At 37.6% G+C, this 24492-nt stretch overlaps 1 protein-coding gene across 2 annotated transcripts in view; it reads right to left on the reverse strand.

Moving 5' to 3' along the window:
- Window positions 1–2332: 2332 nt before the first annotated feature.
- ACOX3 (acyl-CoA oxidase 3, pristanoyl) overlaps window positions 2333–24492 on the reverse strand; it is a 28601-nt gene continuing 6441 nt past the window's right edge. Inside the window, exons 6-18 of one of the 2 annotated variants that reach the window (XM_069014535.1) lie at window positions 24324–24467; window positions 23385–23473; window positions 15926–16022; window positions 15339–15521; window positions 13948–14070; window positions 12167–12287; window positions 11566–11685; window positions 10276–10389; window positions 8807–8922; window positions 6108–6282; window positions 5569–5636; window positions 4790–4806; window positions 2333–2750 (exon numbers count right to left, since the gene is read on the reverse strand). In XM_069014535.1, coding sequence (XP_068870636.1) covers window positions 2702–2750; window positions 4790–4806; window positions 5569–5636; window positions 6108–6282; window positions 8807–8922; window positions 10276–10389; window positions 11566–11685; window positions 12167–12287; window positions 13948–14070; window positions 15339–15521; window positions 15926–16022; window positions 23385–23473; window positions 24324–24467 — 1416 coding nt within the window. In that variant the 3' untranslated portion in view covers window positions 2333–2701. Of the gene's footprint in view, window positions 2751–4789; window positions 4877–5568; window positions 5637–6107; window positions 6283–8806; window positions 8923–10275; window positions 10390–11565; window positions 11686–12166; window positions 12288–13947; window positions 14071–15338; window positions 15522–15925; window positions 16023–23384; window positions 23474–24323; window positions 24468–24492 lie in introns of both variants that reach the window. The other variant, XM_069014533.1, reaches the window with a different exon arrangement.

Raw genomic sequence — 24492 nt, forward strand, 5'->3', positions numbered from 1 at the left:
ATATAATAATGACATCTTGTGGTAGTTGTTGAATTATTGCCCTATGATTTAGTAGATAATAGGATGCCAAATTTCATGACATCTCTTTCTTTCCATGCTGCAGCTCTGCAAGTTCAAACTTACAAATTCTCCTGCTCTGAGAAGCTGGATGTAGAAGACCTCTGGAACCTTTGGCTGTTGACTTCAGAGGAAAAGGATATTTTGCTCATTTGATTACACAGGTCTGGCTAAAAATACAGGTCAGAAATTCACAGTCATACTCAATTAAAGAATCTGATCACAGTTATCCAGGTATTCATACAGAAAATACTACTTTTGATAATGTTGAGTGCAGAGTGGCTCTGGTCCATAGAATGAGCCTGCCTTTGCTGCCCCATGGCTTTGTACTGGGTGTGAGAGTAAAGAATGACAGCCTTTGCTGCAGCATGTAAAGCCTGACAGCTGCTGAACACCTGTACTGAGCTTGCAAACAGCCCTGGTGAGCAGCCACCAGCACTCCATGGCTGGGGATTTTTTGAAGAGTAAATCCCCAAGGCCTCACAGTGTATCTACTTATTTCAGCTTTGGTGCTCAGGTCTGTGACTCCTGCCATTAACCAGGGATCCAAGGGTCCCATGAAGCTCCAAGCTTACTGCAGGCTGTCTGACATTCCATATTTAGGGTCCATAACCGTGCTATTAAACTGAGCATCCCATTTTGTCTGCCCATAATCATGTCCTTCCTGGTGCAGCCTCTGCAGTGCTTGCTTTAGTTGAAGTTAGAAGCTTTTCAGAACAAACAGCACTTTTCCCTGCCAGTTTGTACAGTCCTTATCAGCAGAGGGACTCAGCTTTCATCAGGGAGTTTGGCTATTGCCAGAATAGTCATAAAAAATAAGATTAGCAGAAACAGCTTAGGGATATATTTTTACAGGGTGTCTGTTTATCTTGTCATGTGTTTGGTGAGTATCCTTGTGGTTCACCAGGTCTTCAGGTCTGTGCTACTGTGACACAGTTTTGCTGAGGTTTTATTGGGATGAAGGTGGCTTAAGCTATATGCCAAATACCTTTGTGTTTTCTTCTGGGCTAACAAGGCTTCATAAACAGACTTACAGTTTATATGCAAGATTTACACACAGCTGTTTCCCAGCTGTGAGGAAGGAGGCAAGACAAGACCGTATCACTTATGAAGAGCTCAGAAGTGATGGTGAAATCATAGACATGTATGACAGTGAAATAATGATGCTGATCAGCATTGATAGTACAGAATGTGGAGTGACAGATCAATGCTACTACATTTCATGTAGCATGGCTTCTCTTCTCCATTTGCCTTTTTCACTGCCAAAGTTCCTGGTGTTCACACTGGATTTGGGCATAATGAGCTCTGCCTGTTTCCTTCAGACCTGCAAAAATCCAGGTAGGAGACACTTGTTGGATTCCCTATTGATATGGAAAATTCCTAAAGATAATTATGAGACGCCATGATTCCATAATATCTAATGATAAGTGTTTAGCTGTATTGATCTATTTTTTTCCATAGGATGATGCCACCTATTAGACTTTATAGAGGCAAAACAGTTCAAAGAAAATAAATACTTTATGCTGAGGTTTGGGGTTTTTTTTTAGCAAAGAAGGTTAAGCTTTCTTACAGTTCAGTAGCAAGAAAAAGAGCTCCTATTGGGACATCCTGAATTCTGGTACCTCACTAGAAAAGAAGAAAGAATGGAGGTAAAGTTTAACAAGACTTTTTTAAATCCACTTTTCCAAGGAACTCTAAACAACAGTTACAGAATTTCAAGCTTTTTCTTTACTTTTTTTTTTTTTTTAACTGAAGTGTGTTGAGAGTGATCATTTTTAGTTGACCTTGAACTTGTGGTGGAAAACTGCTCTCAGTCTAGCTAGGAAATTATCTTTACTAAAAGAACATTCCTTTCAGCTAAAAGCTAATAGTGTGATTGTTTCCAACTTCCCACTTCTGAGCTAAGACAACACAGGGTGCCACTAATCAGAGCCATCTTTTGATACTGCCACGTTACTCACTGTTTGGTTCCTTAGAACTGGGGCAGTTAGCAAGCTCCCAAAGGCATCCTGTGCCTCCAGGGATGAATACCTGGCTTTGTTAACACTGAAATGATTGCTTCTCCTTATCTCTTCTTTTTTTTGAGAGGTGATATAGGTTGGTTCTCTGCAAGCTGCTCCCCAAATTTTCTCTCACTATGATCACTGTTAATACAGGTTTTTTTCCAAAATTTGTCCTAAATTTTTTTTTGCTTTTATCAGCTTATTCATAATCCCTAGTGGCAAATGTTTTTTAATTATTTACCTTCTATAATATGAAAGTAACGACAAGAGACTGATTGGAAAATTTCTTTATATAAACTTTGCAAAGAAGCAATCATAATGAATCTTCATTTTTTACATTTAATTGAGTAAATATGTATAGTGTGCAACGTGTTGCTCTTGCTCTTGTCATTATTATGTTAACAGTCCCTGACATCAAGTTGGACTTGATTTCAAAGTTATTTTAAAACTTGGCACCTCTCATGAAAATCTCTTCCATTTTCAGTGTTTGACATATGGTCTCGTTTCCTCCTGATGTTTGAAATGAGGTATCCATCTCAGGCCCATCCAGACTCTTACAAGTTGTTTGGTTTACAATCTTGACCTCAGCCTGCCTATAACAGGCTTATTAATACAAAATTCTGCCCACCATGAAGGTCTGTTCAGAGCTTTGTTGCCTTGAAGGATCTCTCCCCACATATTTTTATATAACTGCAAAATAATAATAAAAAGGGATTAATGCCTTTGAAGAAACAAAGAAAACTTCTGCAAGATAAATTATTTAACTTATTGATTGAAATGAGATTTTGATTGAATTTCTAGATAACAAATGTGAATAATTATGTACAGGCAAGAATAAACATAATGATAGCAATGAATAGAGGATTAAATATAGACAGCCAGGAGACAAGGATCTTTATTAAGTATTTTCTTAGAGTGAGAGATTGGCAGCCTTTATCAAATTTCAGTTGAAAATATTTACACAAGTTGAAAACCACAGACTTACAGGCAGTTCAGAAAACCTTCCTGAACTCTACAGAACATGGATTGAATAGCACTGATTGAAATTATTTTCTCAATGATTTAATGAATTTATAAAAAATTAAGTACATGAGGAAGTGTTTAAGGTTCCTATGTGCATTTCTCAGATATTATACTCCTAATATTAATAAGTCTCTGTGGCTTCTGCATTTGCAAGAGCTAAGAGCTACCCAATGAGGAGCCAGCCAAATCCATCACATGACAGCTTTATCAGCTGCTGATAGGAAACCTCCAGGTGACTGCTAGAATACTATTAGGATACTATTCTAGGAACGGATCACTGTGAACTTGTACCATATTTTATATTTCTGCCTGCAGCATTTGCTCACTTCTGCTAGAGACAGAAAAATGTGTTAAAATGGGCTTTTAGCCAATACAGATACTCTTAACATTCATACAAACTATGTTCCTTAACTGAAGAGTTACCTTTAGAGCTTCCCTCCCATGACCTCTTGCATTAATTTCACCTCAAAAACCTATACAAATGGAAACAAAGTTTCCAGTGATGATTACAGACCTATAGGAGATGGCTGGATAGGTAGAGCCAGACTTCCCTGTCTCATTTGCAAAGACTGTGTTAACAAAGTAATCATTGTGTTAGGTCAGCTTAGAAACATCTGTTCTGCCTTCTGTATTGCTTGATCACCATGGGAACAATGGGCAGCTTTAGACAAGAAGTCACAGGGAGTACTGAAAACCACGGAGTCTGTTTGATGCAGCATTCCAGTCAAACACCCTGGCAGTGGACCCAGGCTCCAGGGACTGTCTACAGTGTCCACCCAAACTACTGTACTGTGACACTGGTCTCTACCGAACAGTTATCCCACAGCTTGGCCCCGAAGAGCAGGTTTGGCCCAAGAATTTTGGTTTGCTGAGACTTTGGAATAAAATGCAGATCTCGAACTATGTCAAAAAAAGGCAGGGAAGGACCAGGAGTTGTAGCCAACTCCATGGTGCACCCACATTCTGAGTCCTGCTTGTAAGTCTGGTTATGCCAGTTCAGAAAGGATATGGTAGAAGCAGAAAATACACAGAGAAGGAAAACAAGATCTGTCAGAGCAATGAAAAGGCTCTCACAGACAGTAAATAGATATGGACTGGGACTAGGAAGTATTTTCTCACAATACTCATAATTAAATTGTAGAAATGATGGTGTGATATAAGCCAAATGACAGCTGAATTTGAAAATGGATGGAAAAAATGGAGAATAGACACATCTGTGGCTACTACACAGAATGACACAAACAGAACCTATGGCATGAGACATCTCTTAAACTGCCAACAGCTGAGACATCAGGGAAAGAACACCTCACTGTTTCATCTGTTTAGCAGCATTCTCTTTGGCCATCCATCTCTGTCAGTCACAGAGTATTCCGTGAACTGAATCCAGTATGGCCATTCCTATGCTCTTAACTCTTGCTTTGTGTAACTACACCAAAAAATTTCTTTCAGCCCTTTTTTGGTTCAGTGCACAGATGCCCACAACAGCAAACTACAGCAATACTGCACAAGTTTCCCAGTGAAGCTTATCTCCAGTAACTGCAAAAACTCATTTTCTGCTGACATCAATTTAACTCTGGTAGTATTTTCCACTGAAAAAGTGTCTTTCTTTTCTTTTGTACTTGTGAAATGTCTTGAATACGTTAAGGCTATTTACAGGCAATAATCTTAATGACAAAACTTACAAATTTTACAATGGGTTTGCTTACCTCTCCACTTGCTTTACCTATGGGAGAATTGAGAATGAAGTCAGGAGGAGCAAAGACATCAACGAGGGCAACTGCATCATCTTTCAACTGTTTAAAACCAAAAGACATACTTTTGACAACTTCTCTAGTTGTCTATGGCTCAACTACAGAGCAGCATAAAAATTATTTTCATAAAGTACCAGTTTCAATAATTTAAGAGAAATCCACAATAAATAGCCTAGTTTTATTTTGATTTTTTTCACTCCCAGGGTAAGTGCCAAAAGAGACTGTACTTTAAATGTTTTCCTCTTTTACTTAGGGGGGTTTAAACACATTTTAACCAATATACTCCTGTTTACACATATAAACACATATATCTTTGGACTTTAAAAACATAATGACCAGATTCTTCTTTGAAATTTTGCTAACCTGCAAAGAATATGTTACAGTTTGGAAAGCTTTTGTGCTAAGAAGAAAAAGTCACAAACTAACTCAATAATGAAATAAAAAGAACTGGATTGAAATATTTCACTGGCTTTCCACTGAAGATTGCAAGGCCACAAATGATATGGTGTTATTTTGTAGGACATACTGTTTTCCATTTACTGGTAAATAAATTAAGACTACATTCATGGTCAATGAGTTGCTAAAGTTTACAGAAAATTATTCAGAAACCATTAACATAATATCCTGCTAATTTACCCCTTGAAGTACAGAATAATCTGATGACTATAAACCACGTATCTCTTTTTTAGTATTTATCTACTATATTATTATTTAATCACAATAAACGGGCTTACCCTGTAGCAGAGCTCCAGAATAGCATTCTGAATAAATCTCCCAGGTTGTTCACCTGAAGCATAGCCACCTTAAAAACATTCACAGATAAGCTTATACCAGTTAAGATTACACTGATACAAATTTTTTGTGAATTTCATGAGTTCAGTAGTCAAGACTAAGTAGCTACACCTGTGTAACTGAACTGACATTATTTCATTAATGAGCTGACTGCAAAATTGTTCATCTCAGCTACGCAGAGCCTTTTGCAGTGACAAGCTATGCTACAGCATCGTGCTGCCTACGCCTCATCCTCTCACACAAGCACTGGATCACAGCAAAACTTGTAATCTCCCCATTATCTCTGAGCTAAAATAGAGCCTTTTGGGTTAATTTTTCACTGCAGATTCCTGCTCCTGAAAATTTGGTGGAGAAGGATTGTTTTATATTAAACAAGCAGTAAGAAAACGTTCTAGCAGAAATCATCCCTAGGATTCCCTGCCCTGGCCAAATCAGTTTTATAAAAGTGACATGCACAGCGTATTCAGGGAGCTGATCTCACCTTGGTAGAGCACAGCCAGGTGTTTACTCAAGGACCAGAGCCCATAGAGAGCACTGAGGCTCCTAAGCACTGGCTGCAGAGCCACCGGGACGCTGGTATCGTGAGTGTAGTCGTGGTACCGCTGTAAGACTGTTTGCTCAATAAAAGCAATCGCCAGAGAGCGACAGTAGTACACCTCAGGAGACAGGGAAGAAGGACACTCAGTAACAAAATACAAAGAACCAGTCCTCAGCCTGTGCAGAATGGCATTGGTCTGAACTTAGTGGAGTTCTGTTGATTTAGGTGTGATGATCTAGCTTGAGAAATTCAAAGAAACAGCAGGAGAAAACACTTTCCACAATGTCTATGCAAAGGTTAGTTATGAAATGTTTCATGAAATGCCTCTTAGAAATAAGATTTCACGCCTATTACCAGTGTAATTTGGCAATTGCACCCAGGCTTTATGGGATTAAGAAACTACAGCAGAAAGAAGACAATGTAAAGTAATGTTTGCTGATTTTAGAATTGTTAATAAACCTATATAACTCTAAGAAGTAAAAGGTAGATTTATATTTACTTAATATGATCCAGAGTTTTATAAAGAGGATAAAATATTCCTATTGAAAAATTATTACAGTCCCTTCAAATAATAGACAAAAATCTGATCATGTCAGCATGAGTGAATTCTGTTGATGGATTGAAACAAATTGCAGTATGTTTTGAAGGAACTATGCAACTAGTCCTTGCCAACTATCTGATGAGAAAGACAAGTCACTAGTTACTGTTAATGCAGAGTATAAAACCTTAAGTGATTGTATGTACTTACATAGGAACACTTGTCTACATTTACATACTGCACCTTTGCTATATGTACTACCATGAAATAGATCTCTGACTGACATTCTAGCTGGTGAACAGCAGGGGAATGTGATGCCATTGCTGTCCTGGCTGGCTTGTTGCAATAATGGAACTCTTGTTTGGGTTTAGCTCACTTGTTAAGGGTTAGGTGGTTGTGTTTTTTCATGTAGAATTAGTTGATCAGTTTTATTTTTTTCTTTTAAATACTTGAATTATCCTTGCATTTAAATCCACTGCAGCATGTAAAAAAGGCATATTCCAAAGATCACTGTCTCTCTCAACAGCTGCCCTGTGGCACACTTATGTCCAAGCTCTGATGCACATATGAACAGCAAAATACACATTTCATCTCTGCAGGATTACAGAGGACTGCCCACTTACTAGATGGAGTTTTTGAGATATGAATGTTAACTCCCTAGTCAGAATGAAATAAGTCTTAACAAATGAAACATTATTTTCCGGTTATTCTCCCCTATAATTTTATTTTCCTCTTTACCTTTGCTTGCACTTCTGTATTGTTTCTATCAAGTTGCCCCCAAACCAAAATAACCTAGGCCTAGGCTAGGAATCTCTTCCAGATCCCCCATAGCATGAACAACTATTTTGTATTAGTCAACTACTGGGCTGACAGAAAAGTGTTTCTTCATGCCCAGAAAGTTTTAAATCAAATATGTACATCTCTTCAAAGCACAGCTTGTAAATCATTTTCAGATGTTTTTGAGGCATGACATTAAAATAAAAAGTCCTCCTATCCTGAGGATGAATTGCAGGGAGAAAAGAAAAACTAATAAAGTATATCAAAGCCTGTTTCAAAAGCAGTTGTGTGCCTGAGTATCTTTGAATTTTAAATATAATAGAGAAGAAAATCTTTGTACTTCTGAGCACATCACTCTCTCTAATGCACTGGCCCCAGCACCAGCTTCACCAAAATCTGGCCAGCTGACAGGCAATCAGACTGGAATTTCTGGCAGCTCCCATTCTGGAGTCGACCCTGAAGAGTTTCTTTAATAAGCTGCTTCTAGGGTTAAAACAGGAAAGATTTTCTCCACTCTACCAGTGGTTTCAAACAGATCATCCCCTGTTGAAGACAGGCTGGCTCTTTCTAGGTGCAGAGTTAAATGTTAAATATCCCTTCCTGCTGTTTTTTAATGAGCTTTGCAGATAAGGTAAATGACACTGACCATCTTCAGGGAACTGATCTTTCTTGGTGACAAATAACAAGTGTTCATTCTTTGGATGTGAGCCAGTTTTTCTCATGGAGGTAGCAGAGTAATCTGGTGAGTTTGGGGATATATACTGAAATTTGGAGTTAAGCCATTCCTAGCTGCTAAAACTCTCTGGTGAGATTGTGGATCTGCTATATGTAAATTGTCAATGTTTCCTTTTCAGGTTCCAATGCTGTCAGTCTGGTATCTTTCACAAGTACTTTGCACTATAGGAATCAGAGATGAAAAAGATTTATTAGGTCATCTAGTTTACCCACCTGCCAGAGCAAGATTCCTTCCTACAGTATGTATTTGGCCACAAGCACAGATGGAGAAGTAACAATCAGATGCTGCAGTGTATTTAATACTCACAGATTTAGTCTTCAGAAGTTGTGCTATCAAAGTTGCCAACATCACACAGCACATGCCTGCAACATTTCTGAGGGTACATATATCCTGGAAGACTTTTGCTAATGGTAACTGTCCTGCTGTCATGTTCTATGCAATGCACATGGTCAGCTATTAAGTTTTATTAGTTACTTGACTTACTGCTTTATGGTTCAGGAAATTGTACTTTATGACACAAGAAGGTAAAACTGACAGGAGCTGACAGACTTGGATGAAAATAAATAAATAAGAAAGATTAGTAAGTATTACCTGACAGTTGTTTTTTGCCTCAAAATCACTTCGTCCAGCCTGCTTCTCCTTATTCATTTTTAGGCCACTTTCTCGGAGCAGGTAGCAAACCAGCCACTTGTAAGCTGCTAAAGGAACTATGAAAAAGAGAAAAGCAAAATTCTTAACATCCACATTTATGATGCAAGAAGTCACACGAAAATTCTACTGCAGTCCCAGATTTTGTTACTTGAGATAAAAAGTGAAAGCATTAGTTAATCAATCTATTGACATGACACACTGTCCATTTATGTAGATACAATAAGTATCAGGGGAGGACATTCAGATTGTGAGTGTACAGTGAACACATTAATATGTCTGGCCATACACTGCTTCAAACTGACCCCAAACTGGAAGACAATGTACATCCACAGCTCAGTTTAGACTTCTCACTTGAATAAATTTTTTAGATTGCTGGTTTTTTGCCACATTAAGATTTAGGCCTGCAAGGTGTGAAATCTCTTCTGAGAATACAAGAAGAGAAGACAGTCCACAATTAGTGGACTTCCAACATTTTTTTCACTGGTGGCTGAATGTAATCACATTTAAATTACTAGCTTTGTACATAATTGTGTCATATTTCTAAGAGCAGCCTAGAACTATTAAGTTAAAAAGTTATTCAGCATAAAGTCCTTGCATGAACCCTACTTGCTTGTTTCTTAGCTGAAGATTTAATGTAGAGTATACCTTAGGGTATTGGGAGTGTTTACATGCTGCTGAAATTCAGGCATCTAAATTAACAGTCTGGTTTCTAACAGAATGGATCAATAAACAGATTCAGATATTTTTTAAAACTGTGGTCTGGTTCAGTTCTATTACCTGAGAGGAGAGAACATGTGCTGTTGCTCTCTCATTATGTGTTTGTATTCCTTCTAATTTTTGCCTCCAAGGGCCAATCTGGGCTCACAGTGATACACAAATGGGAACAGCATCTAATGTCATACTTGACTCAATTACAGCAGAGTAAAGCAGGGAAACTGTAGGGAACTCTTTTTCCACCATTAGTCATTTTTCTCTATACAACCAAAAGCAACTGTCAAAAGCAGGCAAACTTCATGCCTTTTCAACATATTTGTCAATCCCTTGTACAGTTTTCTAAAGGAAGATATTTTAGTGATAGAAGGTAGTGGCAATCAATCCCCTTAGAACTGGAAAACAGCAATACAGTGGCAAAAAACCCTAACTCAGAGATGTTATTTTAGAGGAACGAAAGAGAAAGAAAAATATCTGATGCTATCCTCCATTCCAGAAATGAAGTTGGGGAAAATAGAATGTATTTTGAAATGCAAACTATGTTCTTAGTAAATTAAAATGCAATGTAATACAAAAAATGTCAGCAAATATGACAAATATCTAAAAAGTAGCAGAGGTTGAATTTCAAATTTGTGGGTCCTTTCCTTTGGAAAGGAATTTAAAATTCTAGAATCAGTTTAATAAAAGCAGAAGCCTACCTGAGGAGTCCATGCAATCTTCAACACTAATGGCTGTGAATTTCCAGCCAAGGATATGATGGTAGTCTTGCAAAAAGTTTATTGTTCCCAAAGGGGATTCAAAAGGAGCTTTATCTGAAATACCAGAGAAAATAAAAATGATTTATGAGAAAAGAAATCAGACTTTTTGGAACTAAAAGCCTATTACAAAGCCATGCATACACTTGACAGGCCAGATGCAATTAGGCCATAATATTTATTATGGCCTAGTCCAGCCAAAAGAGGACTGGTGGACAAGTGTGGAAAAAACTGACATCACTGCCTATAATTATCCCCTGTAAGATTTCAACTCCAACTGCTGAGTTTTCCAGCTCTGTAAGACGCTAGTGAAACTCACTGCTGGAAAACTGAAACAAAATCTAGAGAACTACAAGACGTGATGATGGATATTGCTACCAAGTCAGGTGATAGGAACTGTCCCAAGTACAATAAGCAGACTTATGATGACTTTACCAACACAGAATCATAGAATCATAGAATGGTTTGGGCTGGAAGGGACCTTAAATGTCATCTTGTTCCAACCCTCCCATCCTGGACAGGGACATCTTCCACTAAACTATGTTGCTCCAAGCCCTATCCAGCCTGGCCTTCAAGAGTTCCAGGGATGGGGCATCCACAACTTCTCCAGGCAACCTGTGCCAGTGTCTCATCACCCTTGCAGAGAAGAATTTCTTCCTAACATCTAATCTGAATCTCTCATCTTTTAATTTAAAACTATTCCCCTTTGGCCCATGACTATCTGCCCATGTAAAAATAGCTCTCCCTCTTTTTTATAAGTACTGGAGGGCCATAATGAACCAATGGACCTTCTCTTCTCTAGGCTGAACATAATCAACTCTCTCAGCCTGTCTTCACAGCAGAGCTGTTCCAGGCCTCTGAGCATCTTGGTGGCCTCCTCTGGACCCTCTCTAACAATTCCCCATCTTTCTTGTGCTTAGGACCCCAGACCTGGATGCTGTGCTGAGGTAATTCCATTGAACTAAACTGCCCTTCTCAGGGAGTAAGATATGACTTAACCTGAGCAGGGATGGCAAAACATCTAGCTAGCTTCTGCAAGACAGAAGAAAGAATACTTCTTGCAGCAAATATTTCTGTATTGTGAATGTACCATATGAGGGAGTCTGAAGCACATTATTTATGCTCCACAAAATTATTAAATGGCTGTCAATTGCTTTCAGTATGAAATTACCTCCTAATTCCATTAGCTACGCACTGTTGGGTCCAGCATAAGCTTCCACAATGAAAACATACCTCTTATGCAATTCATCCAGCTCATTAAGTAGTTGCTGGTTTGCTGAAGCAGGACGTTGTTATCCCCCTCATATGTGCAGTTTGGATCATTGTCATTTCGGATTTCACCCAGACGATTCACTTAATAAGAGCAAGTGCGTGGTTTAATATATTGCAATGTATTAGTAGAAGCTAAGAGAGAGTAAATAATTATTCTGTGACAAATTGCAAGAGATCTGTCTATTCTTGTACGTAGAACTATTGTTACAAACAGATGAGCTTGAAAATTCACTGATTACCTGGTACATTAAAGATTTTGGAAAAGTGTGGCTTTTAACTTATATGAGGAATTTTCATCTATAAAGTCTGCATCTTTTTTTTTGAAACTGAGACTGAATTACTCATAGAGTCTGCCCAAACGCAAGTGCAGATCCTGAATGGGTTTAGTGGGGTTTTTTTGTGACTTCAGGTATTAAATAAAATTTAAAAATATGGATATGAGGATAAAATACTTTCTAAATACATTGCTAAAATTCAGACATCATGGCACAACAGCAATCAAAGAACACATCAAAACAACCAGTCTCCTTCCGATCAGTGCATGCAGTGGTCTGTTGCTTACTGGCAAGGTAACCATGTCCTCCACAAGCTTCTCGGCACTCCTGGGCTGCCTGCTGAGCAGTCCAAGATGCCAGCGGTTTGCTGGCAGCAGATAAAGCATGAATCTCACGTCCCAAATCCACCTTTGTGAAAGGAAAGATTTGTAACTTTGTGAAAAAAAAGTTACAAATGAGGAATAACTTTTACAGAAAGTAAGTTGGTGACCAGCTAAAGCTATAGATACGTGTACTGCTTTATAATGAACAGAACTGGTAATACAGGCATAAAATTTTCTGAGATCTATGTAAGTGCAAAGCATATTCTTTGGTGCCACAGAAAAACCCTGCCACAACGCAGGAACCTTCAGTACCAACTTTCTTTTATGTGACAGCAATAATTTGTGTCAGGTAATGGGCACATGGGTGCATCTTAGCTCAGATGTACCAGCTGGCACAGCATTGAGTGAGATAGTTTACCACCTGCCAAGCTTTCCCTCCCAAAAATGGAGAGGCAGGTGGTTGAGGGTGTCCTGTCCAGGAAAAGCTTCCATCCCTTCTGTGACATAAGCAGTATCTCTCTTCCCAGACAGCAATAGGATATTTATAATATTTATTGCCTTACATAGTTTTCACTGATCTTTTAAGCATCAGTTTTGCAAAGAGCAGGAAAACTTATATATACACCCTCAGAGATTCCAGGGAATCACAATAGCCTGCATTTACACTAACTCTGTTGACTTTCCTTCGAAAATGCGTTTGGAATTCTGGTTTCTGGAGATAGGGGCATGATACAATCAAAGCTTGTTTAAGAGCACCTCCCTGGTTGGTGTCATTTGTTTCAAGATCTCCTGTAGAACACAAGAAATCCATAAGGATTACATTCTTAAAATTTTCAACAAGGAGATTCTTTCCTATCATGATTTTTTTTCCTGATAGCCACTGTTTTCCCTAAGATTAGTGACTGCACTGAAGATCTCCAGAGATGAAGTATCAGGAAAAAAAAAATCAAATAGATTCTTCTGTGGTTTGTGCTAAGAGGAGAAATTAAAATACCCTGCCATTAGTACAAAAGTATTTAATGAGCTTTACTTTAGCTGAAAAAAGCTTGAGGATTTAAGTAAGACCTGAGCAATACACAGCCAGTTTGTAGGCCCTAAAACTTTTTATTGCCAAATATTATAAAGCTAAATAAAATTTATATGCTCTAAAAACACAATACTGCAGTTAATTTGATTAAATCAAATTTTTGATAAATTAATCAGTCTTTGCACAGAGGCTGATAGGTTAAACTATTTCCTCTGTAAAGGGATGACTTCCAGTGGGCTGATTGTGGATGAAAAATTCAGTGTTAAAACTCAAAAGTCAACTTTTTTCTGTAAAAATATTTATTTTAATGCATGAATTTGAATTGCAAACTCAAGCCAGACTCACAGAGTCTGTGCAGGAATTAAGATAAGTATATTTTCAGAAAATCTTTGATATATGCTCCCTGCAGAATCATTTACAACAGTTATAAGCTGAATTTACACCATCATAATATATTTATGATAAAAAATTCTGCAAGAGAACATAACCTTCAATCCCACAGAAATCAATAAAACTTTAATCACTCTGTCAAAACTAATTTGAATGCTTTTCTAAATGCAACTTTAATTAGTATTTTGTATGCCCCATATTTCTGAGACATTGGTCTATCACTCTTGATCATAAGGGAGCCTAAGACTTCTAAACAGATCCTCCATCTAACATTTTACAGTTTATTATAGTAAGAACTCAGTGAAGAAGAAATATGTAAATATCTCACCTGTCTCTGACTCCTTTGCTTTGTCAATACACCTGCAAAAAACTCTACAAAGTTCCCATACAGGGACTTTGAGAAATAATCTAAGGCATATGCAGCAGCCAGATAAGGAAAAAGACGCCATTGCTGGAATAAAAGAATTAAATTGATCACAAATTGATATATATATATTTTTAATAGTCATTATATTGAACCAACCTATTAATTTTTACTGTGTTCAAAATGGAAAACTGCTTAATGGAGAAGAGAAAAATAACCACCTATAACATAATTTAATTACATTTAGTTATGTTATAAGTGGTTATTGTTCTCTTTATACAAGTTATGGTTATAGTATTTTAGTTCTCACATTTCATGAATTTGTGATAAGCATTCCGTAAACCAGGGAAAAAGTTCACTGAAGCTTTGGGGACCAAAGACGTATTTTTGCCATGTGTTTATAAAATGTCTGGCATGCCAGGGTCAGTCAGGACTCATACATTTCTTCAGCATGAACATGACAGAGGTGGTAAGTATTTCATGGGGTTCATGAAGGAAAAGAAAAACTGCTTGAAAGTCTTTGTGGAAAGGAAGAAGGGAATGAGAGTTTCACCAAGCAGAACCCATAGAACAAGCCAAAACTGGGAAAAATTGAGAGATTTAAAGAATAGTGGAAAGCAGGCCCTGGCTTATTCAGAAATGGTGGAAGGAAGGCACCTTACACCAGTTTGTAGAAACCCATGAAATCTTTCAACATTGCAAGGTAAATGTCAACCTGGAAAAAGGCACCCACACTGCAAGGACAAACTGGGCAGGTTTGTTTTCAGCACTTCTTATATATTAACCTTTGTCATTCAGCAGATCTGAGTTTTCCCTTTTTCCCAGTTACTTTACATATACTTTTTCTATTTTTTTCATCTGCATATTCCACAGGTAAACCTTGGTTATAATCCTCTTCAAATCAGTATTAGCTTGAGACTTCACAATGAATGCCATTGAGTTCTATACTTTTAAAGCATACAGGCTACAAATGAGAAAATAAGTGTAGCAGCAAAAGAAGCACTGATATTTTGAAGCAAATGCTAGTTTCTACATCTGCAGTACTTTCACATGTGCATGTAAGACAGTCTTTCTCTGAAAAGGTTACTATTTTAGAAGACAAATGTTTGTACGTACTTCAGAGGAACATGAATTGTTTTGGTTTTGCTATTCCAAGAATTTATGTTAAAAGCCTGGTCATGCCAGGAGAAGGTTTTGAGTTGGAATGAACCCCCACAGCTGAACTAGAATGATGCTTCAGGTGACACAGACAACTTTAATTCCACTAACTTCACAGTCACTATTGTGACCTGCAGTAGCTCTGAATGTGAGTTTCATTATACAAAAATGTTTAGGTTGAATTCCAAAATATTTACCTGTGTTTGGTATTCAAGGACAGGTATTTCTTCATCCTCAGTTGGTCCAAACTGATGGCGAGCTGCTGAGAAGCGAATGGCTATTGCCAAGGCAAGCTTTAAATTGGTCATGCAAATTCCAGTGATCATAATTCTGCCAGTGGACAAGGATCCCACAGTTGCACTGAAACGCTCTTTAGCATCCTGAACGAATAGAAGACACAGAATGAATGCTGAGGCTAACATTTCATTTTACCCCCATGAAGATGCAACTTGGTAGCATGATCAGAAGCAATTTTGCCAATTTTGTTTCCTGACTCTTTCAGATGAGGTATTCAGGCAAGACTCAGAATAGTCTTGCCTGAACATAGTCACACTCTAAACTCTTTGGGATTAGTAGGGTCATGCAAAGAGCACGAATTTCAGTAAAGTCAGCAAGGTGAGTTGAGATATCTCTGAAATGCAATTAAAAAAATGACATTCATACCTCATGTGAAATTGTCAACAGTTCAGGTATCCACTACTTCCCAACATAAGAGGCCCATTGCTCTGTCTCTTAACCTACTTATACCTTTGTATATTTAATGAAACAAGGCCTTGTTTCATACCTTGACTAAACTTGAGTACTTCCCCTCAGCTGTGACATCTCCAGCTATGTTCAGTATATTTTCTTTTGGTATCCTGACATTGTGGAACATGGCAAATCTGTTTAAACAAATACACAAACAGATCTAAATCTAAGATGTCTACATAGTCTGAGGTGTTTATATTACAGAATAAAGGTCGCAAGAAAGACGGGATTGCAAAATTATCTCAGGCATGTCAGTGAACCAAAAACAGCGTCCTTCTAGCCAGGCAGGCAATTTTAGGGAAGTATGCCTGGGACAACAAAGACTTTCAGAGTAGCACAATAAATTCAAGATGGGAAATTATTTGTTATAACTCTTCTGATTTTTGTTTTTTTGAATTAAAAAGATGATGTTTACAAAACCAAAAAAACCCACTTCTTTAACTCTGGGAGACCATTTCAGCAGCTTTGTAAGGAAAGAAGTCAAAAAGAAATGGAAGGATGAGCAATATATTCTGGTTGAGGGAAGGGACAAGTAAAGTTACTTATTAGAGACCTTTTACACAGGCAGTTTGACAGGTACTTTCACTGACACTTCAGAAAGCTGAACTGAATTCTCAGGCTGCATGACTTAAGTTCCCTAAGCTGGTATCTCAGCTGTAAAAAGCTTGGGAAGATGAACAACTTCCTTCTCCCACCTAGAATGTGACTGGGCCATTCTCATTCCAAATTCCCTGCCCCAACCAATTCTGCCCCAACTATATTCTTTACTGAGGTGTTGTTTAGTCCAGTCTGGAGACTGCTTTGGGATAGAGACACAATATATTTTTATGAGTCTAGAATATAGATCTGTAAGGATCACTCATTCTACTGCAGTACAAATAAGGACATAGCTGAAATAGTGCCCTGAGAAGGAACCAAAAGGAAAACTTTCCTTTGTTTAAACTCAAATTAGGAATTCTGTTCTGTGAAATGTGGCATCTTAAAAAAGGAAGAGCAGGATAACACTTTCTAAATTGCAGCACCCTAGCAGCAATAAAGAGGGAAGTTCTTAAGATAGGGAGAATGTCCTGAGTATTCGTATTCTTCAGGAAGAAAGTGATTGAACTGTTTCACCCAAATGGGCAACACAATTTGGCACAATAGCAGCAGTATCAACCCCACTCACGAATATCTCACTATCTAATAGCGCTTGAAAAGCTGTATTTGTAATCAAAGAAAATTCCTTTTTCCTGCCAATAAAGGCTGATCTATTTAATATGGCTCACGAGAGCCAGGTCTTTCACATTAATAAATTACATAAGGGCTGCATTGCTGCTTGTGTTTTTAAATTATGAGTTGTTTCCAAGGAAACGTATCTGAATACTGAATTTATTCAGCCTTAGAGATACACATTATTTTCGGACTTAAACACAGAGAAAGGCATGCTATCCTAACCAAGAACCAGCTGCCTCAAAAATGCTAATAAGTGCTTTGTTAAATGCCAGTTTCAGTGAGACAACACTACTTTGTAATAGAAGCAAATTCAGAATTTCCAACAATCTGATTTCCATCTATATTAATATTTTTTTCATATCACTGAAAATAAAAAATCTCATTCAAGAAAGATCTTTTGGCTAAATTCACATTCTCTGCTCCCTATATCCCAAACAGAATCACAACTCAACCTGTACAACAACCAATATTCTTAAGTAATAGCATGCATCCTAGAAAGAACTTGAGCTTTTTAATTATTATTACTCATTACTTTAATTACAGAAGAGTGTGTGTGGCAAGGTTTAGGTTTCTAGTTTAGCATGCTTTTTTTCACAGTTGCTGTACATCCATAGAATTCCAAGAAGGTGCTTCCTCCTAGAACTTACAATGCAAGCATAAGGCAGGAAGCTACAAATATGTTCAAATGGTGAAGCAGACACTAATTGCTGAAGAATATTTTCCTGACAGGATGCCTGTCAGTCACAGCACACCAGCAGCTAATCAATGCTATTTTTTTACAAGCCATTAGAGCAAATGAGAATTTTAGGAAGGAATCAGAGTGATGAAAGTAAGGGAGCTCCATGGATGTTTATAAGGATCCCTCCCAAGCAGGAAGGGATGCACAGAAGAAAGCAATTAAATATTATTTTAAAAAGCTATTGAATGGGTGATTAAAACTGGAATTATAAACCAGACTAAAGGAAGAGCTGACCTAACAGAGAGATGATACAATCTTTGGGGCATAGATTAGGATGATATTTCAAAGGTCTCCAGTTCTTGGGCCTTCTATCTGCAAATACGTATCTGGAACATGCTTAGCCTCGTATGTGATGAATGGTAAGATTCATGGCAGAATTCCCAGAGTCATTAAGGCTGGAAAACACTTCCAATATCAGAGTCCAACCATTATAGCAGCAGCACCGTGTTCACCACTAAACCATGTTCCCAGGTACAACATCCACACATCTTCTGAACCCTTCCAGGGATGATGATTCCACCCCTTTTCCCTGGGCAGCCTGTCTCAATGTCTAAACACTCTTTCAGCGAAGAAAGTTTTCCCATTATCTAACCTAAACCTCCCCTGGTACAACCTGGGGACATTCCCTTTTGGTCTGTCATTTGTTACCTGGGAGATAATGACAATGAATAAAACGGCAAATTATCCCTATTATGTGTTGTGTTTTACACTGTAGTGATTAGTTCAATTCACTAAGCAAAGTTGTGCAGTTGTAGAAAATTTTTATATTGACCTGTGCCTGAGACTCAAGTGTTTCTAAAAAGCAAATTCAAAGCTACTACTTTATAAATCTATATACTAATTACATACTTTTAGGAATTCCAAGCCTACTCATAAGGAATATGTGACAGATGTGTGCTGAACAAAACAGCTCCCAGAATGACCTAAACAGTTTTACCCACTTTCCTTTGCTGTGATACAATCCCAAACAGTTAAATCTAAGGGAAGGCTTCGGTTGGAAAGAGTGAGAAATCTTCAAGAAAGTTTTATTATAATCTGACACAAATACAAGGAAGCTAATTCTATACCACATAAAAGATGACCTAGAACTATTATGATTAAAAACTACATGCACACCCTTCTTTAATAACTTCTTTCACAGCTACTGAACCAGAATACTGAATTTCCTATCATTATATGATAACCTATTTTCTTAAAATCAAAATGAATTCAAGTAACAGGTTTTGAAAGTTTAGATTTTTTCCCTTGATATTATCCATTACAGATACATTATATATGTTGCTATGCATATCAGATGGAAAAGACTTTAAGAAGCAAAGCAGAGTGGGAGAACTAGCAATTAAAAATTCAACAGAAAATTTCCATATGTGAAGAAATAAGATATGCCTGTAAGCACCAGTGTTGAAAATAAAAGCAGAACCTCACAGGACTGGTGGGTTAAGTGACCTTGTGAGATTGCTGCCAACTGCTGTTATGCTCCTTCTCCAAGAACTTTGCTGTTGGGAATTGTTAGACATACTGGCCAATTGGAACTTGATATTGGAACATATTAAAAATAAATAGTAAGATTTAATGAAGTCAACGATCACATTTTTAATGGTTATTAGCCTAGAAAGCGTAGACTTGGCCCACATCTGTCAACGCATTTAGGGGAAAAATCTCTTTAAAGAATTGAAGAGATATCTTACAATAATGGAACTGTATACACAGTCATGGGGATATCATGTACCAGCAAGTTTGGAAAATGGCTAAATTTCACATGGTGATGACAAGACCAGAGGGTTGAAAGCTGCCCTACTTAGGGCCTCTTCAGCACAGCAAATAGCGTGACTGAGATTAAGACCTCTCAGCAAGACAGACCGACAGCTGTCACTTTAAATAGATATCACAGGGCTCTACAGCAATCTGCAATTTTGCATCATGTAGACACATTTTTTACCACAGATAAAAAGCCACTGTATCACACAGATTTCTACCAAGAGCAGCTGAGCAGAATGAAGTGCCATTCCAATAGTAGTATTCTTGTTTGGGTTCTTTGGCCGCTAGTTGAGGGAACGTTTCAAACTAAGTTAATCTCACTGACTTTAAATCATGCAATAGTAATTCATCTGGTGTGCAGTGATGCTGATAAAAGAGGAGCAGCTGGAAAAGCTATGAGCTCCTTTTGCCAGTACTAAAGTAATAAACTGTTACCTATAGTACAAATAGCTCAAACATTCTTTGGTAATCTTGAGACTCACTAAAATGCCTTTTCTGCCAGCTTTTGTTACTGACTACATTAGAGATGGTGCAATGACACCAGCCATACTTTCAGCCAGAAACAGAAAGCAGGTGAATGGTATAGGAAGGCTGTTCATGGGATACAGTAAACCTTGGGAAGAGTAATATTTCAGAGGTTTGATGAAAAACTTGCAGAAGGAAAGAAAATTGCCACATATTCTAGACTGAAGCTCACAGAAAGGTTAGAGCTGAAAAGAGTTACAGAGAAACTTGGGAAAACTGCATGGCAGTATTTTAGCTTTATTTTCTACAATCAAGGCTCTAATCTAAGACTAAGATCTAACCCAGACTACCATTCTGGGTCCTCAGTGAACAGCATATTTCAAAGATTGCCAGAGCACTAACAACAGGTGGATATTTTAATATTATAAAATAAAGACTGAAGCATTTGCACCCCCTGGTGGCAGTCTGATTTAATTTTGGTAACAAAACACAAAACCAGTCAAAACTCTGCATAAGAAAAAACAGAGTTCTATTTTACCCCTTTATGCAATGATTACACAAATTGTTGTAAATTTCCTAGGGAAAAGAAAATATTTTAAAATATTTTACAGTTTTTTTGTCTTTTTTTGTCAGGGCAGCTAAAGTTACAAAGACCTGCAAACACCACATGATTTTTGGACATTCAAATTATGAAAGCACGAGAATTATTTGTAAAGATAACTTTAGAAATGGATTTACACAGCAAAAATTCCTACATTAGTTCTGAAATTCCTTCTCTAACTAAAACAATTATACTCTGCATTAGCAGGAAACCAGCTTTCAGCCAAACAACCCAAGAGACTAATTGTTTTTCAAAGCCAGAATGGAAAACTACAATCAACCACTCTGTTTTCTTACATAGCATAAATCAATAGCATTTTCCAAGGAGGATCTGGAATTTCTTCCCCATGACCTTCATTAGTGTTCAGGAAATTAACACTCTGTATCCATACTGAAAATTATTAGCATAAATCTCTTGAAGCAGAGGAACAAAATCAAACATCTCTGTAAGAGATCTGAGACTCTGATCCTCACCGTGACCACATATCCTGAGTGTAACTACATGGAAATAGACCTGATTTACTAAGTGTTCATGGTAGTTGAACCAGACTTCACACACACATTCAAAAAAACCTGGCAATGCATCCAGTAGAGACTAATACTTGCAGTCACAGCATAAGGGAAGGTTTTCTCCTCTCCACATACAAGTCCGTGCTTCCTCTGGGATAAACTAGGATGTAAGATTGCTAAATGGCCAAGGAGAACACCTTGACAAGGCAGTATCTGGTGAAATATCTCTCTGTGGATCCTGGCATTTTGCAGATCATGCAACCAAGAGTCCATTTTCTAGGGTGGCATGGCTTGTTGTCTCTGCAAACAAATGCAGAACTTCCTCTCTAGTCCCCATCCAGACCTTTGTGTACCTCTGAGAGCCAACATCTACAAGCCCTGACACTTCTCAGTGTGAGCAGGAAGGTTACAGAACAAAACTTGGTTCCCTGGTTTGTGAGAACAATGTTGGCCTGCCTCTAACCTTAGACCTCTCCAAAAAAAAATTAGCTGAGGTAGTTCAGGAACACAGGCCCCTGGAGTTTTTAGCTAAATGAAGGGTATCTATTGGTAACCTTGGGCTCCCTCACCCTTCTGCCTTAATCTGCAAGAGCTGTCTTAATATTTCTAATGCACAGACTGTCTTGATGCATACTTAAGAGATCTAGATCCGTGACTGGGGCTCTTTGGGCACTACTGTTCGAACACAATAATAAATTTTTAAAAACAACACATACAAATTAAACAGGAATGCCCTATGACTGCGTTAAATGACACATGATGTCAACTAAGATAAGGGACTCCATCTGACATTAAGGTAGGAAGTCACTGGTATCTCATTTGCACTGTATTTTATGGATTATAATTTCAAATTATTCAGTTATTACCAGCATTTTAAGAAATACTCTATTTTTTCCCAGTAGATAATAGAGAAATGGATCTAAAATTATGTACATTTTAAAGTCACATAACAAGCAGACTCTTCTTTTCCGAGATGCACGTAAAACTGTGTTTCAATATAAAAATGAACAGCAGAATTTGAACACTTCTACAGAAGTATGACGTTGAATAACATTTACTCAGGTCCATGCTGCTGTGCCATCTGGTGGCTACAAGTCTGTAATGCATAAGCAAGAAAAAATACCCACCAAACCTTAAACATCCCTCTTTTCCAAGTCTTTCTCACAGTTTTCCCCTATAAATTAATTTTGGGTTGTTTTGGTTTATTTACATTTATTTCTTTGGTGCCTTCAGAAAACAGAGAATCAGTGGTAATGAGTTACATAACCATAAAATTCCTACAACCTTCTGGAAAGACGGTCAAAGCCATTATATTTGAAAACAGGTACTTTAAGATGTCTATACTGTGTTTACTGCAATGACATGTTTTGAAGGACAATACATTATCTGTAACAAACTGAATCAATAGAAAGAAGTAAATTTGAGGCAGAAAGAATGAAATCCTTGTTTACCATTTTAAGTTTCTGTCTTTATACAGAGCTACGTAAGTAATACAACAGTTTAAATAATTTTTACATAATGATGTTTTAATGCAGAAATCTACCTCTGTTTCCTCTCTGTATCTCCTCCCCATCAAACACCTTTGGATAGTAAAGTAGACACAGTAAGGCCACTGGAGTCCATGACTAAGAAATGGAGCCAGCTTCTTTTTTATTTCAACTGAACACACATAACACAGAAAAAAAAAACTAGCCTTCTCTTTCTTGTCTGTAGTCTAGAAATCCCATGCTTTAAACAAGATACATCATTTCTCTCTTGGGTCTCATTAATCTTACATCTTTACTAAAAATAAAGCTTGTCTGTGGACCACCACTACCCTTCCTGTGGGCTAGAAATCAACAGAGAAAATAATTAAAGGCTTACACCCAGACGGGTGCAGAGGTTGATGAAGTTCTTTACTCAGAACCTAATGCATTTTTTTTCCATTATTATTGTTGCAGAGTCTATAACTGCAAGACTGTCTGGGGATATTCACAGAATACCAGGAGCACTTCACATTTTAAAAAGTGAGGAAGGCTGAAAGACTGTTTCTTCAGATAGAAAATACTGAAATCCAAGATCTTTCAGTCTGGGGTTTTTTTAGAAATATCAAAAATTTAAATTCACTAGTGAACACTTCAGGAATAAAGACAGAACTGATACAGGGGGATCTTTGCACCATTACATTTTGAATGTAATTAGAATATTTTCTCTTTCAAATGTATTGACTTACCCATTATCCAACCCATTCTGCCCAAGTTTCTTTCCTATGTCACCTACCATCACACCTGGCATTGGTAGGAGAGTTTTTGTATCTCGAATCTGTAGAGAAGTGAAACACAATATTCCAGTAGTGGAACAATGTAAGTTATTGGCTAAATTTTTCAAAGGTTGAAAATATTCCCATCTTGTACCCGTTATTAATGATAAAGAGATGTCTCTGTTTCTTTCAAGCACATAATCCTGGATATAACTTGTACTTATGCATCCTCTCATTCAGGACATAGATGCTTTAATGAAAATCCCATTGAAAGATGACACTAATCACATCACTGTGTTAAATATCCCTTAACACTGATGACTGCTCTCATCACATTAGCACTGAAACCTCCTTCAGGTGTACACAGACACAGCAGGAACCAATGGAATTTTTATGTAAAAATCAGCTTTGAGATATTCCCTGATTCTGTAATAAACTCTGTTCAGTCTGCAACTAGTTCATTTTACTATGTACCAGTTTTCTATTGCACTGACATATTTTATGATGCCTTTAATCTTCTAAAATGATTTCTGTGGTAGAAGTTTGCAGATTTCATGCAGATCAGCCTGCAGCATTGGCAGACATAAATCATCTTAAGCCCCATGCAAGACTTTCAGGACTTCATATAACACAGATGAGTTCTAAGTGAGTACCATGATCACCTGGAGACTTTTCAGCTCTTTTGTATTTTGAGAACTTTTTGCAGAAAACTGACAGTATAAAACTAGCTCTACAACCTTCACAAAATCAGTGACTATTAAAAAAAAGTACACTGGTTACAACTGCAATGAACTGTGAAGGCATTAAATAAGGAATCTGCTGGTCGGGTATAACTAACAGCATAATGAAGTTTGTAATTTGAACCTACTCCTCCCCAAAAGAAAAAAAGGATTAGCAATATTTCCACCCTACCTGTACAATAAAGGAATGTAACCCTTGGCACTGTCCATCAGGAGTATAGAGCTGGGCATACAAAACTGCATGAGTAGCATGTTTCCCCATATTACCAACCCAGAACTTTGCAGCTTCAAAGTCAGGTGTATTGATGACAAATTCCTGTAGCCAGGAAAGAAAATTATAT

The sequence above is a fragment of the Aphelocoma coerulescens genome, chromosome 4 (assembly GCF_041296385.1).
Source record: "Aphelocoma coerulescens isolate FSJ_1873_10779 chromosome 4, UR_Acoe_1.0, whole genome shotgun sequence".
Taxonomy (NCBI): Eukaryota; Metazoa; Chordata; class Aves; order Passeriformes; family Corvidae; genus Aphelocoma; species Aphelocoma coerulescens.